General features: G+C 35.6%; 1 protein-coding gene across 8 annotated transcripts; it reads right to left on the minus strand.

Annotated features, from left to right (window-relative positions):
* Position 1: 1 nt before the first annotated feature.
* NSUN6 (NOP2/Sun RNA methyltransferase 6) lies at positions 2-21,471 on the minus strand. Of its 8 annotated transcripts, none has more exons than XM_088057220.1 (13): positions 21,445-21,471; positions 20,213-21,014; positions 19,303-19,411; positions 18,435-18,590; positions 16,691-16,770; positions 15,768-15,877; positions 13,087-13,240; positions 11,618-11,699; positions 10,499-10,618; positions 7,350-7,494; positions 5,517-5,665; positions 4,595-4,720; positions 2-1,580 (listed from the first exon to the last, which is right to left on the minus strand). In XM_088057220.1, exons 3-13 carry the CDS (start codon positions 19,375-19,377, stop codon positions 1,368-1,370), a joined length of 1,410 nt encoding a protein of 469 aa, XP_087913346.1. In that variant the 5' UTR covers positions 19,378-19,411; positions 20,213-21,014; positions 21,445-21,471; the 3' UTR covers positions 2-1,367. The 8 variants fall into 8 exon arrangements, with proteins under 8 accessions (XP_087913346.1, XP_087913363.1, XP_087913379.1 ...); XM_088057237.1 differs by having other exon boundaries at positions 21,449-21,464; XM_088057253.1 differs by having other exon boundaries at positions 20,213-20,293; positions 21,445-21,459.
* Between the last annotated feature and the right edge of the window lie 131 nt (positions 21,472-21,602).

The following is a 21,602-nucleotide window of genomic DNA, read 5'->3' on the forward strand; positions in this document are numbered from 1 at the left end:
ATAGAAAAAACATTTGGTTTTTATTCAAGAGCAGTAGAAAACATACAGTATCAAAACATTTATGGAAAATATAAGTAAACAAACTACTGAGAAAGAGAATTCTATAGATTGTTTTGATTGTGAGCAAATACTAAAAGCACTTCTGATAGTAGAAAGAAAAATGTAAAAGAACTATTTCTCTTTTTAATCTAACCAAATAGTTACATGTGAAAAGACAGATATTTTTCAGATAATTCTTTTTAAAACTGGAAATTGATGAGTGAGGGGAAAACACCAAACACACACAGATGTCAGTTTCTATTTTTCCATTGTCCTTAGCTTTCCTTCTAATTTTAGTGCTATTGTCAGTTCCAGGACTGAGAATATTGTTCAAACTGGAACTGAAGCAGAATTTTCAAATACATCTAACATCTTTAAGAAATTTAGGTTATTTAAACTTTGAGCAATGTACTAAAGCAGTTTCCATTAGCATGCTTCCCCAGTTTCAATTTTCACATGATTTTAGCTGGTGATGCTTTCTAACCAATAAAGAGTTAATATCCTTAGTTGTTTGAAAGGTGATTTGCAACATTTAAGATGGTATTATGCATTGTTTTCTGTCTTTTGATATATTAATCATAACTGTAGCCCCTTCTGTTACAAATGTTTGATTTTAAAACTGTCACTTGTCAGCCAGTCCAGTAGGCTATTTCAGAACCAATACAGTTTATGCATGGGAAGTTTGATGTTGAAACAATATTTATTTACATTCCCAGAGTGAGATGGTTTAATATATTCATGCTGCTATAAAAGACATGCTACAAAGCCTAATCGTATTTTGTGTATATACTATGTGTACAGAGAATCTTGCTTGTATTAAAATAAAAGAGAAATGAGGTTCTAAGTATCAATTTATAAAACAGTTCTTTGTAAAATATTGCAGTGTTTTGAGAAGAACTATTTTAAGGAAACTAACTATTGGTAAACGTCCACAGAAATTACCCTTTCCAAAATTCAATGTAATAATTCCCATCTATTTTATTTATGTTTGCATTTCATAGCTTGCATCCCCTTCCTACGCTTGCCGCAGATAAGGGGAAACTAGAGCAGACAGCAGTATGAGTTGTCATTCAGGCACTGACCTGCTGTAAATACAAAAGCAGAAGGAGAGTTAGAAATGATACTACCCTTCCCCCAACCATGACTTTTCTGCTGCAACCTGTGGCTCTTTCCCATCAGAACAGCTGGCAGATTTTAGTGCTGCCATAGCAACCCTGCCGTCAGCCCGTTGGCTTGGTAACATTGCAGCAGGAAGAAAGAAAGGCACTTCACGTCTGAACTGTTCTTAGACTCACTGAGGTATTTTTTCAGGTTGCATTCCCAAGTCCTTATTTACTGTTCAATTTAATAAATTTTGCAATGAAAAATCCTATACAGTCCTTATTTGCCAATGAAATCAGGTCATCTTCTCTAGAATCTTGCAAAGAATTAATATCCATTCCTTGCAATGTCATAGCAGATGGATCAAATCTCTGCAGCAGCTTCAACTGATCAAGTGATAGTCCAGCTCCCTTCATGCCTTCTCCTCCAATGTGAGGTTCCTGGTCAAGGAACAAAGAAAAGCAAATTATTGTGTCTCTAAGGTTCTTAAATGCCCTAAACGTATTCTGCTGAGGATATGCAGATACTGAACAATTAACGTGAGCAATCTATCCTTGTATCATTTGCACCAGAAGAGTCAGAAGTAATGTCGCTTCTTTTCTTGCCCTCATCTGGCTAATATTATACAAATACACAAGATTTATACAAGACATATACAAGTATTTTGAGGAGGTGGTGATGCCCCTCATCCACTTCATCTCAGTAGTTTAGAGCCCTTGTTGAGGATAGGTGCACAGGTCTAAAGCGATTCATCACTCCAAGGGCTGAAACATCCCAAGAAAGCTGTTACCACCAGACAGCAACTCGAACGGGTTTAGGTTGCCACTTCTAAATGAGGTAGCACTTCTGTGTACGGACTTAAAAGCTATGAGTTAAGTCAAAAATAGTGAGTCCTTAGCCCATTACCAGTATCATCAGTAACAGCAGCAGAATCCCTGAGACAAACAGGTTGGAAAAGACTTCGGAAATCATCAAGTCCAACCTATGACCTAACACCACCTTGTCAACTGTACCAACTGCAATCCAGTCTTCCTTTAAACACCCACAGGGACTGTGACTCCACCACCTCCCTGGGCAGCCCATTCCAACACTCAATCTCCCCTTCTGTGAAGAACTTCTTTGTAATGGCTACAGTACTGGGATTCTTCACAGTAAAAACTTCAACTGAAGACTAAAAGCCCCAGTCCAGAGTATTTTACTGCCTGAAGAAGCATCATTTTGGCAGATGATGCAGAAGAAAAATATAACTTTGTGTTTTCTAGTCATGTAATAAGACTAACAGGTAAATGGGACTACTGTTACATATGCATGTCTGTGAGGCAGAGAAAAAAAGAAAGAATCAGTTTCAAGAGATGACATTTGGCTTCAAAATCCTGGAAAGGAGAAGGACTTAAAATCCCAGACCTTTTCTCAGTATTTTTTGTGAATAGCCATGACTGGTTCTTATTTAATACCCTAATTCCTAGAAAAAAATTAATTCTTGGCTGGTTTGTTCTTTCAATGCATTCAGTAAGGAGATGGAACATATCTGCAATATCAAAAATAGATCTCCTTTGTCAATCTAGTTTAATGTAGTCCATAATGCAGCCTACAGCAGAGCGTTTTTTCAGCCATCACACTTTGCTAACACATGAGATCACCCAGTCAGCACATGATGCGAGTTAGCTGCTTAACCACGTACTGCATGCTGCAAAGCTGGGCAGCCAAGGGGCTGCAGACTGATTCTTCCTTTCCCTCAGCAGGATTTCAGTGCTTTCCAGGTAAAAGATAGAAGTGTCTATTGCAAATTGAGAGAAAAGTAACGTACAAAAGGAGATGAGGGTAATGACTTGATGTAATAGAAGGAAAAGGTAAAAGTCTAGGGAAAACAGTATTCCACAGGTTCAAGTAACTTGCTTAAAGGCAGACCAGTGTCTTCCTCTACCTTTTCATTTTTCCTTCCAGTTAAGTTAATTGCATTTAAGTTGATCTACTGTGTAAACTCCTAAGAGGAAGTCTGCACAAAGGAGCAGCTGCCATGTGGTAACCTCTACCTATAGCAATGCCTATGGCTCCATCTCCTGTTTTTTCCTTGCCAACATTACCCAGTATGCTTCCAAATGTTGCCAAACTCAGAAAGTGGGAAACAGTGGACTGGATAAAAAAGGAGGTGTCCACTGAGAGTAAAGAATATGGGAAATAAATACATAAAGGAACATGAGGAAAGTAGACCCTAGACTCCTGTTTCATGTCCATTGGAAAAGAGCACCTTAGTTTAAACTAGAAGGGAACTGGTTATAAGGTATTATAAATGATATGTGGGTAAATAATTCAGTGTCATTTCATTTAAATAATGCTATACATAAAAGATTAATTTTTACAGATATGGCATTTGTGTGTGAAAAACGGACAGAAGTGCTTTATTCAAGACTAATACTACTGGTGAGAGAAAGTCTATAAAGCAATAATTAATCTTGCATTTGAGTTAATAAGGCTTGTGTTTTGCTTTGTCATTCTATCAAGGAGAATTGTTTTATGCTGTTAGGTTAAATGTACAATCTCAGTTGAAACGTCTGGAACTGAAAAATTCTTAGTCAGTGGAGGGTGAGAATACAGACAGAAGAACACACCACAGAAAGCTTCAGTTCTGTTAAATCCTTACCAGCCATCATATTAATTTCTCATTGTAGAGCCATTGTATGTATTTTTTTTAATTACACTTTAAGATTTATATAAGCTTCTGAAGACAGGTACAAGTCATCACAGAATGTGTAAGCTGAACAGGTATCAGAGTTTTCCTCAAAGCCACTATGATAAACAACTACCCCACCCAGCTCATCTCATCATCAAAGAGGAAGTGGGACACACATGGTCTGATGATAAACCCCCCTGAAGTAGTGTTAAAGGTAACAGATATTTCTGAATTGTATGAACTGTAACTAGTGTAGATAAAAAAATTCTATTATCTCCCTATATATTACCTCCTCCCAGACATTTTCAGAGTAGACACTAACTCCAAAAAAGACAAGGTACACTATTGGGACACTGAACCTGAAATAATTTCTTTCCCTCATTTCTTTTAAATAAATCAAAAATAGCTCCCATACATATAACATCCTCCATCTTTGAAACACTGATTTATTTTAATTTCTATCCCATACATTACATGCAAGTTTTCATGACTTCAGTGGCAGTAATAAAAAGAAAACAACTTCGCCCCTCCTGTGAATGTGCAAAAGGAGAGAATAAAATATATGCATTAAAAAAATTGCAAGAGAAATTTTAACCTGTCCGACCCATCTTTTGTCCCTGTTGTGTTTTAAAAGGACTTGTACAAATCAAAAAAAACCCCACAATACACAGCAGGAAACTACTTAATGATGCCTAAATAAAGCTCAATTAAGCACAAAAATAGACTTTAAATTCTTTCCATATCTGTCCATGGTGAAAAAAAATGCCCTGAAAATACTATTACCTGTGGATGAAGCTGGAGGCATGGAAAAGTTTTCAGGGCCCAAGCAACTTGCTCCTCATTTTCAGAAAGTGTAATTGTACATGTACTATATACTAAAACACCTCCTGGCTTCAGCAGCTTTACTGCCTGCAGGGAGAAATAAGTAATTTTTCAGCTTATTTTTAAATTTAAAACTTTCAAATTAAGGAACATTAACTAATAATCCATGTATCTAGAATATTAAAACTGAGCACTTAATTAAACTATTAGGATACTAATTCCTCTCAGGGAATACAGCGAAGGATAACGTGGATTAGAAAGATTCTTCTTTCCAAATAGGCATTATAGCTCATGCAGTTTATTAATGTCATTGAGATGATTCACCTTGTAAGATCTGTTATTTGTACAGCTCTCCATATCCCAGACAGATTAGATCTGTTTTCACCACCTGCTGCCAGCCATGGATACACAATACTTATGTCAGTTTTATTAGATGTCAACTGTTTCCATGTATTTGGCATGGAAGCTGTATCTATGCTGCTTTTCAAGCTGTCATTCACTCTGAATATGTATCATTCAGATTTTGACAAGTTTCCTCTTATCCTTCAGCATCAGCCCAAGCACACTCCTTAGCATGTTCCTAAGTCACCTGCTCTGTGACTTAGACCCTTGTGATTATTGTAATGTAAAACTGATGAAACTGAGGGAATTAAAAGAACACAAAGTTTTTTATTTCCATATAGATTACATATACCTTTCCCATGCTCCAATGAATTGGCTTCACCTAGCAACAGATCTGCTGGAGCTGAGAGGTTACAAGGACCCTAATACTTCCTGGCTGCTGAAAAAGTAGGGAAAATGAGGTACCGTTTTCTGGGTAAGTTTTATGCAGCAAAAGCATTTATGTTCAATTTAGTTTATCTACTCAATGTTTAACACATACCACAGTGAAAAGCTTGCGCTGGAGTGGCTGGTATGAGGTCACTTCCTTTAAAGTTGAGGAATAAGCCATGTTTGGTCTCTGTCCCATCCCACTACATGGAGCATCAAGAAGAATTCGATCAAATGACTCTGGTAAGAATGGAGGCCCTTCTGTAAAAAGAAGTTAGTAGTGTAAAATGTGGCTGTTTCCTTCCTTGAGACTTCACCATAGGTAAGGAGAAGCTGTTACTACTTCCATGACATAAAACATTTATGTGCTATGGACAGTGTCTCCAAAATTAGTCTCAGCTAGAGACAAGTCTCAGCACTGCGGGTGGTAGTTTTCATCTCCCAGAAAACTAAACAGTTTAAGTTCTGTGAGCTCAAAAATGATCCCTCTAGTTTTAAACTTAATTTAAACTTAATAAATTTTAATTTTTAATTTAAACTTAATAATAAAAAAGAGGTGCTGGGTACACCTAGAGTTGTACATCTGTAGAGTTGTACATATAGGCTGTAAAGAACCATAGTCAGCTCAAAAGTGTGCAAACCTTTACTGAGAGAAACCTGTAGTTAATCATTGAGACTGCCTTATAATAACTGGACTGTCTATATATTAACTATTTCTTGTGATGCATGCATAGCTATATAAAATAAAGCATTTCATAATAACATGAACTTCTGCAAGTTCTAATGTGTGAGATGACATGCAGCCTCCATGACAGACCAATTCAGTAAAAAAAGGATTGTGAAAAGAACAATTTCTGACTATCAGCTGGATGATAATATGTATCTTCTCTAAGCAGAGCCTATACTTTAATCTGTAGCTCAACAGCCCAGAAGTTTCTACCTCCTCAGTGCCAGGGAGCTGCCAAACTTGTATCATCATACTACTGCTGCCTAGCTTGTTCCTGCAATACAAAATGAGTCTAACTGGTTTATCTACCTCTGATCCATTACTAAAATGTTCAAAATATATAAAGTGTTACTTTCAGGGATGTACAGAAAAGCCTTCATTATCTCTCAGTATTACAGCCTGCTCTTGTTCATCTCTAATTGCTACTTGCCACCTACAATATTTGATGTTCATAAGACTCTTAAGAAAGTACCTTTGTTCCTCCAAAGCAGGAGTAACTGCAATGCAAAGGGACAAAGAAGGTGAATTATGTAATCTGATTCCTACTTAGGCTAACCAGTGACTGAGATAAAATAGACTGAGAAAGAACAGCATACTTTGCACAACAAACTAAAAATAATCAAGGCAGCAGATACCATTTAAATCATTCCATCATGGGAACAGAACCAATATCATAACTGCATCACTTCAGAAAAGCAAATGAAATTACTTAAAATAATACTCTGTGCTTGTATATAACTTTCCCCTAAACAGCTGAACAAACATCAATGAACTCAACCTTGCAGCACTCCTGGGAGTTAGGTATTAATAACCCCATTTTACTGATGAGGATTATGAGGCAGAAAAGCAAAGCAAGTCTCCAAAAATAATTTTTTTCTCAGACTAGCTCAGAAAATTCCCAGTATGGGGTTAAATGTGATCATGAAAGAAGCTTTAAGGCTTCTTCAGTCTGCAGTATTATCTGGGAAAGGAATGCATTTCCTTTGAGAATATTAGGTTGTGACAAGGACAGATAATTTGACCTTTGTATCTGCTTCACAGAGAAGCTGATAATCACAAAAGAATAGAAAATAAAAGTGCATTCACACTGCTGAAGCAACTTAGGTATCTGCCAAGATTTCAAGGACTTGCAAACCTGCGACAGGTTTAATAATGTCTTTGCAAAACATTACTATTTTCTTCTAAAAGCTACTACTACCCAATTTTTTTTCTTTTTACCTTGTTTATCCTCTCTCTTCTCAACTGAAAGGGCCTTTATCCCATCAAAGCAAAAGGCCTTAATGCAATTCAACTGTAGCAATTCAGCATTCTGCTTGATTTTCTTGACCTTGTTAGCTATCTTGTCCATGGCTATTACTTCACCCTGAAAAATATGCAGAGGTTTTCATCAAGGGCATAGGGATTACATGGATGTTCCCGATTTCCTTTCCTCAACCCTGGGCAGTGTAATAAATAAAGCACAGTCTTCCCTACAGAATCGTTTTATTCTTAAATCCACACTCCTGCAGTCCTTGTTCCCACATGTTTTCCACAATTGCCGCACTAGTCTGAAGCTGTGCACATTCCAACTGCATGTCACTGTTACTCTAAGGGATGGTGTAATACCTGACTTCTGGCAAGTGGTTTTGTTGTTTGTTTCTTTTCAGTTATTTTGAACTGCTTAACTGGGCACGAAGATACAAATTTAATCATTTGAAAGAGGTTAGAAGCCTCAAATACACAGTAAAATAGGTTAACAGGTTTTAAATTTGTATTGTATGGAGATGGTAGGAAATATGATCACACTACAGCTCAGTGCTGAGGAAATGAGGCCCACATCCATGTCTCAAACTTGCTTAGACTCATAACATACTGGAACACTTGTGGTACTTGTCACTCATGTTACTTCCGGAAATAGTGTAAATACTAGAGTAAGTTTGGAGGTGAGGGGAGAGAAATCACAATTACTCGTGATTTCTTTTATGTAAAAGTAAGATTTATTATTTCCTTCCCCCCAAATAAATCAAAAAAGACACACACCACTACCTTCTACATGAAATCTGTGAAGACAAAGGAAAGTTAACAGTAGTACCAGTAAAATCCAGAACAACCCAACAACCAAAAACTTATACTAGACTTGTTACAGCAAATGCAGTATGCCGAGAAAACAACTTTTTTCTATTTCGTGATGTCTCTCCAGAGGCTTATAGAATGGTAACATGACAAAGATAGTTTCAGAAGTAAAATAAATCAGTAAAGATAAGCTGTTATCTGTATGTCATGTTAGGCAATATGTAGATCTAGGACTGAGAGGTAAGAATAAATTTAGATTGTGTCAGTGGTGTCCAGTCTTCAGCTACTGTGAGCCAAATCACCTCCTACAGGTGCACCCAAGAACCACATGCCACTGCTTGTCCCCTAACACCATCAACCTATTGGACATGTACACTAGGACCTGACATTGCTTCAAAGTTTTGTCTGTTTCAAGAACAGTAGATTTGCTGTACATCTCTGCATACTGAAAAGACAAAGAGATGACAGAATCATACAATGGTTTGGGTTAGAAGGGATCTTCAAGATCATCTAATCCAAGCCCCCTGCCATGGGAAGGGACACCTTCCACTAGACCAGGTTGCTCAGAGCCCCATCCAAGCTGGCCTTGAACAGTTCCAGGTATGGGCTATTCACAGATTCTCTGTTCTTTTCTCCAGAGAAAGGAACAAGCTGGAAGACAACTCTTCTCCATTTGGCCCATGCCAGCCACTGCCAGAGAATAACTGCTTAAAAGTCATCTGGAAAAAACAGCAGTCTAGACTGGGATGTAGATAATAATAAATTCTCAAGCTTTAACTATTCCCATTTCTTATTTAAGAGCTCTTAACATTACAGAGTAATTTTACATCTTGGTTACATCATTTAAAAACAATATAGTAATGTTTACAATTATATCATAAAAAAGTAAGAGTGATTTAAATATTCTGAAATGTTAATGGTTTAATATGCTGTCTGTGAAAAATTAGTATCGAAAAGCTGTGAATTAAAAATTTAAAAAAAAATTTAAAATCCAAAAAGAAGTGCTTTTTTCCATATCTTTATCTTCCATGTCTTAAACTAAAATTATATACTCAGAAAACGAAAATCAAGTGAGATAAATATTCAACATCTGTATTTTTAATCTTTACCACTTCGGCTACAGGTAGGCACAATCAAAATATGCACAGTGGCTAAGGAAAAAGCAGTTCTGCAAAGTTATACAAAATGTAGATACACAGATGGAAAAAAGTATAGATGTAAATGAATCCATGACATAAATACATGATTTGCAGACTTCCTTTGTTTATCACACTGAAATTCTTTACTGGAAACTTTATATATGTGTATAATAAATTCCTAATGACCATCTAATGCATTTTTAATGCTTTCTGCCATTATTCCATACTGAGGGAAGAAAACAATTCTGCAGACAAACCGTCACAGAACTGAAAACATGCCTTTTCTCAATACATTCATACCATTACAGGCTGTGCCTTCACATTTATGCACAGGCAACTGTCAAAGTCCTGCATAATGTAACTGCAAGACTTCTAAACAACCTGATATATTCCAGTAACCCTATTCAACAAAAAAAAAAATGAAACCTTACAAAATTTTAGAAGAAATATGACATGCTTTTCCCCTATGCAAGAGAAGAGTAAGCTGCATTTCTGTATTTCACTGTGCACATAACATTTTAACATATGCGAAGTTGTAATCCTATATCTACATTCTTATTTTATTACATTCTCCTTTCCTTTGTCTTTCTCTACATGTTTTTTTTTCATTTCTTCTAATTTTTATTACTTTCTCATGAGATAGTTTTGGATTTGTGACATTCTACCACAGAATGACAAATTCAGACTAGAAATTCAGCCTAAAATCATATCTCTATCATATTCTATGCAGAATTGATAATTTTTACTGAGAGAAATCCTCATCAAATTAGGAGCTTTTTAGTAAGTTTTTGTAGAGAATTTTGTATTTCTTTGGTACACATTTTTATACATCTCAGTTTCATGAATCCAACATATTCTTGCATAACTATGCTTTGCATGTAAAAAGTTCTATGATTAAAAATAATTCAGTAACATTTTAAAAAATGAAAATAAACATATTTTAACTGTCAATTTGTAGCAAATAAAGTTCTAAAGCTGATGGTGAATACTTGATAAAGACTGTCAGTTGCCCATTTCAGTAACTCTGATATGTAAAATACATTGGTAAGTAAAATGTCAAATTATTGTTTGTTGCTGTAAATTATTTGTGCATTCCAACAGTTAAGTGAAGAGAGCTATATAAATGAACAGTGGTCAGACTTCCTTCCTTAGGAAATACCAAATTACTTCTCCTACCTGGTCATGCATCAATGTTGCAAGATGGGTTGTTTTTCCTCCAGGTGCAGCACACATATCCAAAATTCTCTCCCCTGGTTGAGGGTTTAAAACATGGCTCACAACCACAGAAGGTAAATTCTATCATAAAAACAAATACGGGAGAATTCAAACTTTATAACCTGCATTGACTTCTTTACTAAGGAATGGCAAACACATTTAAAAAAATAATTCATTCAGCAGTGAAGATACCTATGATATTGCTCAATTCTTTCACAGAAAATGAACTATTTGCATTATATATAATGGACAGTTTACGTCAGAAGTCCCCAGTGTCTCATTTTTTATTGAAAGTTATGTCTGAGTATCTATGATTGAAGTTTAAGAGCTCATGACTGAGGAGACTACAGTTCTAAAAGTCCAAATAAAATAAGCTGATACTGGCATAGAGGAGAGCAGCTCTGTTTATTACAAATCTTTTATAGTAACCTGTTTATTGGAACATTTACTGTATTAACATATTGGTGCAGACAAAGAACAGTAAGATCAAAACACAGAAGTCTAAGCTTGCTGAACTAAAGTAGCAAGAAGCTATACTGTGCTATTAATTGTATAAACAGAACAGCTCCACTGAAGAGAAATAATGTGCAAGAATTGTGGACAGTACTGCACCTTAGACAATACGGAAATACTTTCTGCTTAGTTCAACACAAAAGTATAAAAACCTTTTAAAGTTGTATTTGGTACTTAAATAACAGCTTCAAGTCAACCTAATATTTGGAGATTTTCCTGATTATCTACAGAATGATGTACTATGAAAGGGACTCATGTTCCAGAGTTCATAAGCAGATTCCAAAGACTAATAGTTCTATACAGAGTATCTGTGCAAGAGGAATTTCTATGTTTTTAAGCAAATACCTCTTATGTTGTTTTGAAATCTCTTATCATATCTCAGACACAGTATGATTAAACCACCTACATGTAGATACTGACTTCATTTTAAATGCTTTGTGTTCCTCAAATCCAAAAACTGAATTAGGTGCTACAACGCACAAGGAATGTAGAAACTATGAATGTGTGCTAAGAGAATATTCATTATTCTGTAAATAGTACAGACTTTTGGTTTTGGAACAAACATACCTGTAAAAACAAATGACTAGGGAGCACATTGTCAAATGAAGGACTGAGGTAGACTGGCTCTGTCACTCTTACACCCAGCCCCCTGAAAAACATGAAAAAAAAAATCAAATACTCCATTTTATACATTTTAACGGTAGTCAAAATCATTATACTTACAAACAGCAACTTGAGACAACAATCTTTCATTTCTTAAATGAAATTTTCATTTCAAAAAAGAAAGAACAACCAAGAAAAATACTTCTATGATTTTGTAATATGGTATTTTTTAAAATTACATCATTAGGTTGAGTAAATCATGGCAAAAAATGCATTACAATACAAAATGGAACCATCACCTGCATAAAGCAAATTTGTGGTTCTGTGCACAGGATAAACCAAGATGTAATCCTACTTAAGATTTTTCTCTACTTCCTAAATTCTAGATATTTCAGTCAAATTACTGTAGAAATCCTATAGGAAAAGCCTTGCAGGAACATTGATTTGCCTGCAAACCTATGGTTTAAAATTAGAAGTCACCTAAAAGTTTTAAATATGGATGAAATTCTGATGCCAATTTAATTGTTAAACCAATGTACCAGGAAATGGATAACAATAAAGAGAACACTGAAAAAGCAACACTGAGGCTGCAAAGGATTACTAAAGACAACAAATATTATTTTGAATATGTACCAGACAATCCAACAAGAAGGAAGGATATGAGAAAGCCAAATTGCAGACACCAGATTTAGTGTTACATACTGCTGTTCCTTGTCACCAACTCAACAGGTACATCCTACCACTATTTCTACTATATTTAAGCTCCCATAAAATAGAAATTCTCTGGCAATGTACTTTTTTTTCACTAGAACTTTTGTAGTTTGTTCTCAGGAAGTAAAGTCTTGGCCATTAATTTGACATCCATAGTCTTTTACATTACTTCTTATGTGTGCTTTAGGTGACACAAGAATAAACCATATGCTTCATCAACAAAATAGAAAACAGAAAATAGAAAAGCAAGTAATCTTGAAACAGGTAACTATTTTGGCAAATGTTACTAATTTTTTTAAGATAACTGACCTTATGTTCTGTCCTTTGTCCCACCAAAAATAAAAAAAAAGCCTCTACAGATATTTTTAAAAGATGGAGAAATTGAAAAGGCTGCTTTTCCGTCCAAAGAGCGAAGTAGTACAACACAATTTACCAAAATGCGATTTTCCCAGAGTGAGAGCATTTGTCAGTTCTGTTTGATATTATTGAACTGAATAAACATAAATTATTAAAAGACTCCCACTTATTTTCTCCTGTCTCTCAAGTAAATTGGTATCTGGATCCTACTATGAGACTAACGGCTTCCCAAAAAATATTGGAAATCCCAACATGCAAACCATTTTGTGACTTCACATAGGGTACAAAATAATTCAAAGTGTTTCCCTTATTCTTCCTTCACTTTGCAAATTTCTACATGTAGACTGCAATAACTATGGACTTACTTCAGTGGGCCACTTGAACTGAAGATTTCACTGCGACTGAGTTCTGAAATCCCGTTTCCGAGGAAAACTTTGACTCCATCAAATTCTTTGGCTCCTCTCTTGCACTTCCCTTCAATATCTGAATACACTGAAACCAGATCTCCTGCTTTCACAACTGCACAAAGAAAAATTGAAAGCTTGAAATCATTATGACAATTAGCAAAACAGTAGTGACCAAGTAACTTAGGATTTTCAGTAGACTACACTCTTCTATCATACCAAACACACATTTTCTTAATGTAATCAATGAAGATCAATTGTTATAAAGCTTTAAAGTTTTACACAGTGAATGATGGCTACCAAAGACTGGTGGTACTGAGAGACACCAATCTTCAAGTCAGGCACTGTGTCTTGTTTTCAAAGAGGCTACACAAACCTGCACTTTATTTATCATGACAGGGTCACCCAAAAGTTTTAAGCACACTCTTCAGTCCTCTCTGTGTGCTCCAAGCACACAAGTACATGAAAAAACACTGCTCACCCTTAGTGAACATGGACAGGAGTGCCAAATTTATCTAATGACCTCTCAATAGCTACCTAGAACATAGCTATAGCTGCTTTTTTTCCAACTATTTATTGCTTTGACACAACTGATTATATATTCTTGTTCTGGTCTGGCTCTCTTCCCTTCTTTAAGTTTTTTAAGGGAACTGCTGTTCTCAATAATCCTCTTAGAAAGTTTTATATCTCCAGTTAAAATACACCAGATCAGTAAAGTATGTCAATATACATCAAAATCTAGAAATGTAATCCTAAAGACTTAACAAACTTTCTGAGCTAGAACAAAAGAAGATAGAAAAGGGATGGTGGTTTAAGTGATTTTACAGAATAGTGAACAAGCACTATGTGTTGACAGGCTGAAAAATATGCTTAAAAATAAAGGCCTCTTCTGATAGCAATAAAAAGAATTGTCCAAAATTGCATTTCTGAGGTGACTGACAGGCTGAAGGAACAAGAAGATACAAGACTAATGGCAAATCAGCTTCCCAAGCACTCTTGGAATTGTACTAGAGAATCCCTTTTTCCATTTTCAAGAGGCCTTCTTATGCCCAAATGCCCTGAAATTCTTTAATTTTAAGATTTTTTGGGTAGTCATTGAAATTACATTTTTTACACTACTTCTTTTTACACAATGTGACACAAAACCTTATGTGATTCCTCAGTATTAATGTCTGCTTAAACTTCACTGAACCTGCAGCAACTTAACTCTTCCATGAAGCATATCCATCAATGATTTTTGCAGTATTCAAACATAAATAATTTTTGCTCTCTGCTGACAATCATCCTTTCTAAATACACTAGTCCTGCATAGTTCTTAAGCTTTCTGCAGATTATACCAGCATTTCATAAACATAAAGGTTATAGTTTGATTAGTTAAATTAAGCTAAAAGCCCCCTGATCATTAGTTTACCCTTATTTGGATTGCATTGCAGTGATTAAATGTGTTCTTGCTGTACTATTTTTTTTCCTTAGACCACAAGTTAGACCATCTGTGCTTAATACAGCTTTATTATATTTGGCATCAAGTGGGAAGCATGCCCTTTTATTTTATTTTCTTATTATTTAATTACATGCAGCAATTATGATAAATCACTAGCTGACTCAAAGAAGGATTTGAATATTTATGGGGTTGTCTAAATAAGCAGTTTCAACAACTGCTATGCCAATATACTTATTTCATTATCAAGCCCTAGATTGAAAAACATTCCTGTTCAGTGAATTTGACTTAAGCACATGCTTAAAACTTCTTGAAGGTTTTTTCCTGAAAGGAAACTAAGTGACTTGATAAATGCTTTTCTGACTCTTTTTGTTTAATAATAAAAATCAAGATAATCACTAGATCTCATCACAATAGAATAATAAGGTGAATCATCCAAAATTATACTGATTTTACATAAAGTTAACTTGACATTTAAATAACAAAAATAGGTTGCTGAACAAAAATCATGCATATGTAGATTTTTTTTTATCTTGTCTCACAGGCACTGATTAATAATTTCCATTTCTTAAGAATCTGACATAAAAACTGAAGATTGTTGCGATCAATGAAAAGAAGATTTTTACTATATCTCTCTTACATAAACAATATCAAATGAATTGCCAATGGATTAGAAAAAAGAAAATCTGGGTTTTTTTAGATTTGTAACTTAAAATCTATCAGAATCATGAAGGTAAGTGACTTTTTGACTGATTTGTAAGCTTATTCAACTTAACATCCATATTAAAAGTTACAGTATTCAGTAGTAAAAAAACACTCTTAAAAAAACAGGTTTTACTTTGAAAATTCTCTTTAAAAATATTTTGAAATGAAAAACAAGAAATTAAAATCCTTAAGAACTAAAATTTCAGCTACGAATTATATGGGAAAAGGATTTTAAAACAGGCCAGGCCAGTGAGAAATAATTACATATAACTTACTCCAAGTAAAATGAGTGAAAATGAGTGAAAAATAGTGATTTTTTTTAAAAAAAAAAGCCAGAAAAACTTTTAAAAGTGTCATTACCATAAACCATACCTGTAAGATTCATTTCAGCTTAGACTAGAAAACAATTTCATGTCACTATTCATTTATCTATTATCCAAGGGTGATACTTTTTCTGCCATCTTTACAACTTAATTGGGTGTCTTTAGAGAACTCTTACATCTTGAGGTGGACACAATTCCAGGGACATAAACATGTGCTCCTCGAAGTACTGCATATCCACACTGGGCTCCAACTATGACTTCAGATGAGTATTTTTTTAAATCTCGCCTAGAAATACAAAATGTAATTGAGTAAAAAAGAGAAATATACTGAAAAAAAAAAAAAGCCAAATGTTCCCCAAGTAAACTCAAGTTCACAAATATGCATTTTGTCAGATATAATAAAGAAGTTAACTATCATGTATAACATTAAAATATTTATTTTAGTCACAGAGATATCAAATGAAAGAGTCAAGAAGAAAATTAATCCTCAAAATAATGCAGATTCTGGCACATTCTGCCACTATTATGAACCTGGCACAAGTATACAAATAAATTATACTGGGGTGGAGAAATCTATCCCTTCCTGCGTTAGATGATTGTGAAGTGACTTTTTGTGTTTAACAACTGCTGAGTAACTCTTGATTCCACCTGATTTCTTCCAGTGGAAGAAAACTCTTCCTGTACTTAGCTATAGCTCTGTATTCCACTGCAAAAATTTAGTTCCTCTATCTGCTACCTACCTGCCTTACCAGGGAGGATGCTTACACATTTTCCCCATAAAACATCAGTCTTATAAATAAAGCCTTACCAGGGAGGATGCTTACACATTTTCCCCATAAAACATCAGTCTTATAAATAAGGACAGAAATCTATGTTTTCTTTCATTTTTAAGGACTAAAACTGTGACCTGGTTAGTAAATGGACTGTATAACAGGACATAATACAAACGAAGTTGTGCCTCAGTTACAGTGAGTTAGTTACCATAACTCTTTCATAAGAAATCTGGAAGAAAATTGTGTTAACATTTTAAGGCTAAAAGAATTTTAAGACTTAAAAACTTAAAATCCTTTAAAAACATAAAAGACCGAAAATTTCAAACCTGGGTCCAATAACAGGAATTAATAAAATGTCCTGAAGTTTTGGGTGCTCGAGAACTGGAACACATAGTCCTTTAAATTGCTGTTTTATTAAAAAAATATAATTAGTAAGCACTACTAATAAACCTAATATTTAAATAATTAAACTGAAAACCATTTTTCCATTCATAATTTATAGATGTAGAGCACAAAGCACAAAAGTAGTAGAAACAGTTAAAAGCAGCTGGGAAATAGTGTGCAAAGGGACATTATATATTAGAAGTACTGGTATAAAAGACTAAACATTTAGTGAATTCGGAAATAACAAGACCACAAAGAGATTGCCTGAGAACTGACTTCAGGGAGTGAGAGAGTGTTCTGACATGCATAACCCTATCACTGATTTTTGCTTTCTTCTGGAAGAAGGTTGAGCTGTTGTCAGAACACAGAACACACAGTGACACCATCTTAGAAGTTTGGGTGTATTCTCTGTTAACCCTTAGATGTTATTAGTTGTAAGCCACTGTTTAATTTGTGTATTCCTTGTCTTACTTAATAGTCCAGGCTGGCAATACTTTTCATTTTTCTTGTCAGCCCAAGTTTGGGTACTGATAGCTGACTTACATATTTACCTGAAAAAAAAAAAAAAATGCCATTTTATAAAGGTTCCGGGATTTAAACAAAATTATGTCTTCTCATCTGAGCCTTCTAAAATATAACCTTGAAGTATGTAAAACCATAAATCAGTTTGCATCTAATAAATATTTTCTCTTAAAAAAGGAAAATAATCCATGATCATACCTCCACTCAAAAGTGTTATGTGGTTTCCTTTTCTAACATGTAATAACACTAAAAAATAAACAAAGTTTGTGAAAAACTGATCTTAAGTCAGTTTTCAGCAAAGCCTTTTCCCTTCAAGCAAAATATAACCCTGCAATACCCATTCCCAGATTTCTACAATCAAGCTAAAATTAGCAAAACTCATTACCATCCCAGCCAGCAGAACACTGTCAACTACCTATGCATCACAGAAATGTCTTGGCTCCTGTCATGAAAAAGCTCCCTGTACACCCACTAGAATTAATAATTTACTTAAAGAACCAGATCTCTTTAGACAGAGTGAAGATCTGACACAATTTCAAAATAATACATTTCTTAAACATAATGGTTTACATATCATCAGATAAATAAATGTTTCATTAAGATAAGTAAAAATCCAGAAAATTATATAAAGATTAAAAGCAGGTTTAAAAAAAGAAAATACAGTAGCTGCACACAGGGCATCACTGTGGCTCCAGTTCTCACAACATACCAAATTTCTCCCTTTCCTCAACAGTTTCTCTGATGAGATATAGAGGCCTTCTCCTTCAGTGTTAAATAAAAGTGGTCTAAGCATGCTGAAGATAGCACACTGAGCTACCCTTTTTATCTGTCATCTTCTCTTATAGACTTGCAACACCTTTACATTATTTACCACAGCAGTACCTCAATCCTATCAAGGGTTTGGAATCTGCCAAATGAAAGAGTTGGATGTCTTTTCCCTCTGTTATTGCCTTTCTTGGAGGGATGAGATGAGGGATACTGGTACATAATGAATTTTCATTTAATGTTATATGCTGACAGGAAATCAGTGTGATTGTATGATGTTAATACCACTGGATGCATTGCGGTAAATAAGGTAGAGTTTCCAGTAATGAAAACATCTCATGTTCAGATGAAAGATGAAATGCCCTGCTGTTTTTGCTGTAACAAAGAAATTGCACAAACCTTCTGGATTTCTTCAAACAGCAACTTTTTCACATGTTTCACTGAGGCCAAGTGGGTATTTACTCTTACAGTTGTGAAAGCTGGTGGATGAGATAGATGACTTAACAGAGATTGGTATTTATTCTCTGCCTCCTGTGTACCTAAAGCAGTGATAAGCTGAAAGTGAAAGAAGGGATTTTATATTAAGAGATTCACACAGAAGCCTCTTGCTCAATGCAAAAGAACCCCACTGAAAAAACATCCCATAGATATTGAGGGATATGGTTGTGTGGTGTGCAGTAGTGATGAATGCCTATGTCTGGAAGCCTAATTCCACTGTAAGCCTCATCAATTTTTTGAGAAGTACTTATTGGAAAAACAGCTGTATCAGCAAAATCACTACAAAGATTTTGCAGCAAGTATCAAAGCAACTGCTAGAGAGCTCTCTGCTATTGTATATAGACCAGCCCTAAGGAAATAGAAGAGTAAATTTAAATCTATGAATCAGTAACTTTCATACTGATAAAAATGTATATAAAAAAGCAATTATTTATCCTTGGCATTAGGAATTAACAGATTGTCTGTATTCTACACTGGGGTAAGAGAGTACTTCTTGTCAATATTATGTGGTTAATATGTGCTTAATTATCTACGATCCACTTTTCAGTGGGATCCAAAATGGAATTCTCTTGATTTATATTCCATTTAATTTAAGTATTTGTATGCTACTTTGAGCCAATAGGCATAAATACTAATATTATATTTTAAGTATAAAAAATATTTTATATTAAAAACTCTGTTTAATGTGAAGACAATATTCAATGTAAGGTACTAAAGTTACACAAAAAATTATTATTTTTTGATGGTCAAGGGTAACTGTGTCACATACCTCATTATTTCTGAACACTTTGGTGAGATACTCTTCAACTTCATACAGGAAAGCAATTTTAGGGAAAAAGGACATCTTCCTTTAGGTCTTAAAATCTGCTGGCAAGGAACTGAAATAAGCAAAGTATTTTCTTTGTGATTCCTATCATATTCTGTAAGTTTATAAATAAACTATATTATATATGTATAAATAAACTATATTATATATATTATAAATATAACATAAGGTGTACCCACAAACTAAGCTGTTGGTTCTGATTCTTCCTATTTTAATAATGCACTCAATTTTTAATTTCATTGCACTCAAATTTCCAAATATTGGTCAGGATATAACTGTAACACTACTCTCAATTACAGAAATTCTACTGATCCTTAAAATAAATCTTCAAGCTATCTGGTGAAAAAAATTACATGGGTAAAAGGAACAGGAAATTTCAAGATGTTGCTTTAATTCCTATTGAAAAGCTCAGCTGAAAGTCTTATTGTAGCTCAGTCCTGACAGAGATTTCATTCCTTACCATTTTCCTCTGCAGGTAATAAAATAGTTATCTTCCCAAATGGTATCTGCCCATCTCTCTATTATCGGTATTTTTAAAAATTATATACACTTCAGTCTGAAATAAGACTACCTAAAAATTTAAATTTGCTTACAACTTAAATGGAAGGAAAGAGAGAACATCACTCTAGGTTTATTCCATTCATAATACAGAATTTTGACTACTGAAATACATTTTCATTGTAAATATACTTAGAGAAGAGAGACCAGAATGTTTGGTATTCATTTTATTTTAATAAGAGGCTATTTGTCACTTTTTTCATACAAAACCTCTCAAGAATTTTTTTTTATTTTTAATATTTCTAATTCAATTAAAATCTTAATGCTAGAAGAATGTGACCTTATGTAGACTTACTTTTGAGTCCAGACAAAGGCAAAGTTCCATGGGTAGGAGTTTCAAAGCCTTATTAGCAACATTAGCAGCTATTGAAAGAAACTACAAATAAATTAACTTCTTACAGTCTAAAAAAATGACAAGAATTTACCTTGCTATTGCCACGAAAACTAATAGTAGTACAATAGTAGTATAATCCAACAGTACAACAACAGTCCATTCAACTGAAATCACTGAAACTCAGTATTAACATTTCAGAAAACGTGACATATCATGTACTTGTTATCCTAGAATGCCTACATTACAGGGAAAAAAAAAAAGCAACAACAAAAAGATCCCCATATGGCTCACATTTGGAATGGTTTTTCTTCAGAAGCATAATAAACTAACCTTTAAAACAAAAATCCCACACTTCTAAATTTCTTAAACAATTGGAATCCTGAAAATAATTAAGCAGACATTTGAAAATGGGCAGAAGTGTGGTGTTTATAAGCCCTATGTGGACTTCAATATTGACATTATGAAGGCCCTCTTCCAGGCTGGGGAACATAGCTGAGAGGGGACAGAACAGATGCTTAAAAGTTCAGGTACAGCAGGAAGCCAGGCTGATGAGGGAGACTGCCTAGTGCCCCGTCAAGTACAAGAGTCAGATTTCAAACGCTCATCAGGAAGGCTGGTACCTGAGAGTATTTTTTTTTCTCCAGATCTGCTGGGCCGTACACCTTGCCCCAGAAAAAGACTTCAGAAGTAAGCCACTGATTTTCACGCGCCTCTGTGGGGAACTGCAGCGGGGAACGCGATGCCGAGCAGGGCTTTGATCCAGCTACGCACATGAAGATTGCAAGCCGTCACACGCAGCCAGCAACAAAAATGCCGAGCAAGATTTTCAAACCTCCAGGCCCACCCTTTCCCACACGAGGCAAACGACAGTCGGGTCACAGGGTCGTTGTTGTACGGAGCGGAACATGGGGCTCCCTTTTTTATTCCCTCGCCCATCCGTTGCTGAAAACATCAGGGAGCAGCAGAAACAGAACACGCAGCTCTTCGCAGCCCCCCTGAGGCCCTGCGCCTCAGCCCAGAGGTATCCGGGAAGCGGCCGCATCTCAGCCCCAACGGACCCCGAGGCACACACAGGCCCGGGCCGGACCTGGGCCGCCAGAAGGGCGGAGCACTCAGGTGCCAGTGCCCGGGCCGGACCGCGCTCAGTCCTCCCGCGGCGGCGCGCAGCCCCAGCCCCACCGCCCGACACACACCTACCGCCAGGGCCCGCCGGCCCCGCCTCCTCCGGGCCGGCAGCAGGAAGTGCCGCCTGCCACCGCCGCCAAGGGAGGCGGGCACGGCAGCGCCCGCAGCCCTGTGCTCTCATCGCGGCACGGGGAGGGCGGCAACGGAGCCCGAGGGCGGCCGAGCT

The sequence above is a fragment of the Pseudopodoces humilis genome, chromosome 1 (assembly GCF_049639895.1).
Source record: "Pseudopodoces humilis isolate 2021_Gansu_Grassland_sample_001 chromosome 1, ASM4963989v1, whole genome shotgun sequence".
NCBI classification, from domain to species: domain Eukaryota; kingdom Metazoa; phylum Chordata; class Aves; order Passeriformes; family Paridae; genus Pseudopodoces; species Pseudopodoces humilis.